Source organism: Argopecten irradians, chromosome 12, assembly GCF_041381155.1.
Source record: "Argopecten irradians isolate NY chromosome 12, Ai_NY, whole genome shotgun sequence".
NCBI classification, from domain to species: Eukaryota; Metazoa; Mollusca; class Bivalvia; order Pectinida; family Pectinidae; genus Argopecten; species Argopecten irradians.
Window position 1 is genome coordinate 26,574,345 of NC_091145.1, and position 5,177 is coordinate 26,579,521.

At 35.1% G+C, this 5,177-nt stretch overlaps 1 protein-coding gene across 1 annotated transcript; it reads right to left on the bottom strand.

Moving 5' to 3' along the window:
• LOC138336689 (uncharacterized) lies at positions 1 to 4,964 on the bottom strand. Its single transcript, XM_069286233.1, has 6 exons — positions 4,337 to 4,964; positions 3,570 to 3,970; positions 3,129 to 3,352; positions 2,345 to 2,632; positions 1,740 to 2,084; positions 1 to 1,460 (listed from the first exon to the last, which is right to left on the bottom strand). Exons 1-6 carry the CDS (start codon positions 4,608 to 4,610, stop codon positions 1,160 to 1,162), a joined length of 1,833 nt encoding a protein of 610 aa, XP_069142334.1. The 5' UTR covers positions 4,611 to 4,964; the 3' UTR covers positions 1 to 1,159.
• Between the last annotated feature and the right edge of the window lie 213 nt (positions 4,965 to 5,177).

Below are 5,177 nucleotides of genomic sequence, written 5' to 3' on the forward strand. Positions count from 1 at the left end.
TTGAGTTGTCATAAAGTTAATTTAATGAAACAAAAATAAATAAGTAAATGAAAAATGAAACTACATGGTAAATTAATTCACATGTTCTCTGTGATAAGGTAGAAAATAAGTAGTACATCTGCTATCCGAAGAGCAAGTATGTGTCAGAAAGGCTGTATTGAGAACAATAACAAACATCTCGAGGCATAAGTCATCTGCATCATTTTTTTTATCCACTCTTTTATGTACTTGACGACTTTAGTGAATCATAGAATTATGTGGAAAACAAATCATACACATCAATCATCACATTACAATACTATGTTACAGTGAAACAGACAGAAGACTGTGACAATGAAATTTTTTTTATTAAAAATATGCAACAAATTAACAAAAAATAAAGCTACCGGTACCCGGTAAATATATGAACAATATGGAATATAGAAATAAAGACATTTCTAGCACTAGTCTGAGAGATTGTATAACTGACATTAAACTGATATTAACAGTGATTTAGTAACTCTTTCACCCCTGAAATTCCATAATGGACTGGTCTAGTCTTTGATTTAGAAGAGCCTAAATGTGTCTTCAGGGGTGAATGAGTTAGGCATACATACATTATCTAATATCATTTAAAAGATATTAATATATAATTCCGTTAACAAAGTCATTTAAGGACTGAAAAATTCTGTAAAAACATAAAAATGCCTCCTTTGACTTTAAAACAAGTTTAGATCAATATGTAAAAAGCTGCTAATTTACATTTTATTGCACGATTTTCTGCTATAGTAAAGAGGTCATCACTTAATCTTCAGAAATATTTAAAATGTAAACATCTTGCATGAAATAAAAAAAAGTTTGATGGTAAAACTTTACCTGAATTACAGGTAAAATTCGGGTGATTTTAAGGTAAAATACCTGTATCAGAGTCTATAATTTTTGATGTCAAGCTAATATTTCACCTGAAAATTAGGTAATAATCTCGACTGGTAAAATTCAGGTAAAAAACATGTTAATTCAGGTGAAGATATTTTGCATGAGTATGGATAATACAACCTATGTAAATAAATAAAATGAAAGTAAATGAATTAAGATTGATATGTTAAAGCATCTAATTACATTTTTATGAATACTGGTATACATTGACTTTCAAAAATATCTGTAGTAAAATTTCACTTCATTATGATTCATTCTGCATAAGTTTTCCGAATGCTTTTCTCAGTCCATCTGATTTGATTGCCTTTTCCATAAGGTCCATTTCCTCATCAAAGGACGAGGTCTCTGTTGCAATGAGGCCAAACATTCGATCAAGTTTGGAAAGGTCTGGCCGATCTCTGTCAAACTTGTACTGTAAAGGATTAAAACCTGCCTCGTGGAGTTCTGAAACCATCTGTCCATCCTGAGTCTGATGGAGGAAGGACACAAACACAAGTTTGGCTGGGTAAACTTCTTCATGGTAACGTTTGAACACTTGACAGAAACTGTAACAGAAAAGGATAAAAATGTTTCATCAAATCATTTACAGATAAAAAGCAATTGTATTTCAAGAGTACAACAAAAGAGATACAAATCTAAACTAATATTAAATGGAAGGAGCTAAGAGGTTCTTATTTTAAACATGCCAACAGAAAAACGTTCAACAAAAATTCTTTTGTTTTGGGGATTTTCTCCTTTGATTTTAGACTTTTCCTTCTTTAGACCATTAAATTATAAAACATCTTATGTTTCAGAGTGTAAAAATAATTGGATTAAATACTTACCTATAGTTTTTAAGCTCCCCGTCTTCCTGCACCTCCACTTCTCCATTTTCCTCCTCGTCCGTTACCACGATGAAAGTTTTAACAGTCTCCTTGTTTTTATAGAACGGGTACAGACTGGCAGCTGGAGTTGTCCCCCCTCCGGTTTTAGTCGAAACTGCCAGATTCAAAATTTCCTCCACAGTTTTTGGTAAGAATGGTGCCTCACGATTAAAATCGTCAAAGAAGACAAGTTTTGCTGAGGTGACAGCTGTTAAAATGCCTGCTATGATAGAACTTGTCCTGATCGCGACTTCCATAGACCCGGAGGCATCTCCCATGACAACTATCGGTGCTTCTAACGGCAGACTGGAAGTTCACAAAAATTGTGTTTAAGATAAATTGTAGATGAGACAATTTATAATTGTATTTTGATATGTAGGATACTAATTCTGATGAATTAATTTAATCTGTGCTATCAAATCTGCTGGCCTGAATTAGAGCTCAACTTTTTCACAAATGGATTTTAAAGGTTTCAATAGAAAGCTTTTAACGCCCTCCATTGCCACTTATTTTTTTAAAAGCCAGGCTAAAATTAAGGTGGAAAAGATTACACTCTGAAATCTCACCTGATATCCTGAAGCCTTTTCTCTGCATGTAGTTGTAAGCTTGGGAAGAATGAGGCCTTACTATGGTCTGGGGTTCTCTCAACGTTTCCAGGTCCATCTGGAAACCTCTCCCAGTCCCAGTTAAAGATTGTATCATCCATGGACTCAAGGTTCATACCCTCTCGCATCATCCTCAGGATCAGCATGCGCTCCATCAGTTTCCCAGTGGCCAGAGTGACCTTATGACCAGCGTCCAGTCTGGCTTGAATAGCCTGGTCAACTTCCTTACACTGCAGATCTTCATAGTACCTACAAGGAAATACAAGTAACGTCAGCTAATGAATCCTACATAATACAAACTGGTGCAATCAGAAACTAAAACGACTTGTCTAATATTCTGCATTTACCTATTACTGAGTTACCTACTCTTTTATGCAGTTAGTGATTGTTAATTATTCCATTTTTTGTGAGAACAATAACATCATGAATATATATGTTTCCAAAAATTATGTAATTTCTGCATACAAATCACAAGTAATCAACGCTCCTTCTTTATTTGGTGTAGAGATCCAATCTAATTCAAAATTAAAATCATATCTTGATTTCCACAAGCAGGAGTGTTCTACCAATTGAGCTACCTGGTCGCAAGCGATCGACCCGAATCAGAAACGTTACAATGTAAAAAGTCATTGGTTGAATGATTTGTTCAGGTTATTTTTGATCAGTGTCTCTTTAGTAATTGAATTATTTGTACATCTAATTCTAAATCAATTTCTCGTGCATATTCAATTATGCCTACACGTACCATAAGGCTGTGTCTAGTTTGACCTCCTTGTCTGCCACTCGACCTTTGGACTCGTCAGTCAGCTTCTTTGTGAGTGGTTTTATGTGACTGTAAGGGATAGCGTACTCCTTGAGAAGGTCGTTGACATTTTCTTCTGTCACATTTCGACAGTGAAGAGCAAGAGATCCTTCCGGTGCTTCTGCTCCAAAACAGAATGGCAGGAACCATGGCAACATGTGAAAATCCTGTAAAATTACAAGTTTTCACATATTTAAAGAATTTCTACATTTACTAATTAAGAAGCAATAAAATACATTTAAATGAACCTTATTCTACAACCGAAATACACTCTTTTTCATTTATAGGAAACAACATATGATGATCATACATGATACCAATATTATATAATAGAGAAGAGGGCCTTATTAGGAATACAATACAATATCTCTTCATATGACATACCTTTTTGGGGTTAAAATGGCAAATATCGGCTAGTTTTTTCCATGGTTCTGTTGGGAAATGAAGAGCATAGAATTCTAGTTCATCTGCAGTTAAGGTCTGCACCCATTTCTTTACCGCTTTACTGACTGAACCTGTTGCTGATCCAGCTGTGGTTTTCAGCGCCAGCAGATTATCCAGATTGGATTTCAGTTTTCCTATCGTTTTTCCTTTAATTGGAGTCTTCTGAATCTGAAGTTGTCTTAGTCTTTTCTCAACTGTACGTGCACATCGCCCAGCGTCTAGTAAGGTGACAGCTTTGAGCACCTCCACCAGTCCGAAAGTACCTCTCAGACTCAGTAGTGATTCAGACAGTTCCCTGTCATTTCTCGCCCAGGCAGCTGCTAAGGACCTGGCGCGGGCATCTGAAACCATAAAAGATATATTTGAAAATAAAAAACAAAACAAAAGATCACACCATCTCTACAGTTATGACTGGTAATTAAGATGATGCAATTTGTTTTAATGTCTCCATGACAACACATCATTTTGTAAAACATTTCCTATTCATGATTTTTTTTTTATTAAAATCTGTCTCTTATGTATAACACATTTCATTTAGTTATTCACTTTATTCACATAGGTTAATGTAAACTACATGTATTTGGTTTTACATACATTTTTGTAAGTGCATAAACACAGGCTTACAACAAATTGAACAATTACAATTCCATTCTAACACGGTCGACATTGTGTTGATTCCATTCCATCTTTAGTCATGTTGTACTTACTCATCGGTATTTCGACTCCATTTTTAACCATGGCTTCCATGGCAGCTGCATATCTATCCCTGTTAGCTTCTTGTCCTTTATAATGTTGATCAAAAGTCACATTTCCCATGAAAAAACTACTGGCATTCTTGTTCACGTCCAAATCTTCGGGAGCTGTTGCTATTTCTACCTCTTCTTTGGGAGTCTTTTCCGCCTCTCGGGGAGCCCTGCCATGTCGGCCCCATCCACGTCCCCTTCCCCTTCGTCCTCTTATCCCTCGGCCTCGCCCGGGCATGTTAACTTTAAAAATAACTTTATTACGATTATTTTATTCTTTGTTATTTTTAACTAAGATTTTGTCTGTTTAATTGTTTACTCTGTCATTCGGTCAAATCTGATCGCGCTGTAGAACAGCAGAAAGGACTGATTTTATGTCGCCCGATCTACCATATTAACTGTACAAGAGTTATTTCACGAATAACAGCATCTACAAAAACCCGTAAAATATAAACGTAAGCAGATTTCACGTGATGACAGGATTCCTACAAGATTTGTGCAATACCACAACTTCGCCGATGTCAGCAGAATTGCACAACATCAATGTAAACAGGAAGTTACAACAGACGTAATAACTAAAACTAGAACTACTTCCGGTTATAATTTTATTATAAGTTTTAACGTAATAGAATCTCTATTTAACGTTTTGTATGCAAGAAATTACGAAAATATTACTATTTTATTTCAATTGATTATTTTATTTACGAATACTAAAATCTAGAGGCTTGTGTTAAACAATGAGGTTGTGTGAGAGTAGAAACGGAGTTACGTTACTGTTAGATACGATTATTTTACATTCTATTTC

Excerpts from the sequence above, each read along its gene's own strand:
- LOC138336689 (XM_069286233.1), bottom strand. The coding sequence starts at position 4,610 with ATGCCCGGGCGAGGCCGAGGGATAAGAGGACGAAGGGGAAGGGGACGT. Across the intron at positions 2,633-3,128 it reads AAACTAGACACAGCCTTATG|GTACTATGAAGATCTGCAGT; the intron begins GTACGTGTAGGC and ends ATTTCCTTGTAG. Across the intron at positions 1,461-1,739 it reads GGGGAGCTTAAAAACTATAG|TTTCTGTCAAGTGTTCAAAC; the intron begins GTAAGTATTTAA and ends TTTCTGTTACAG.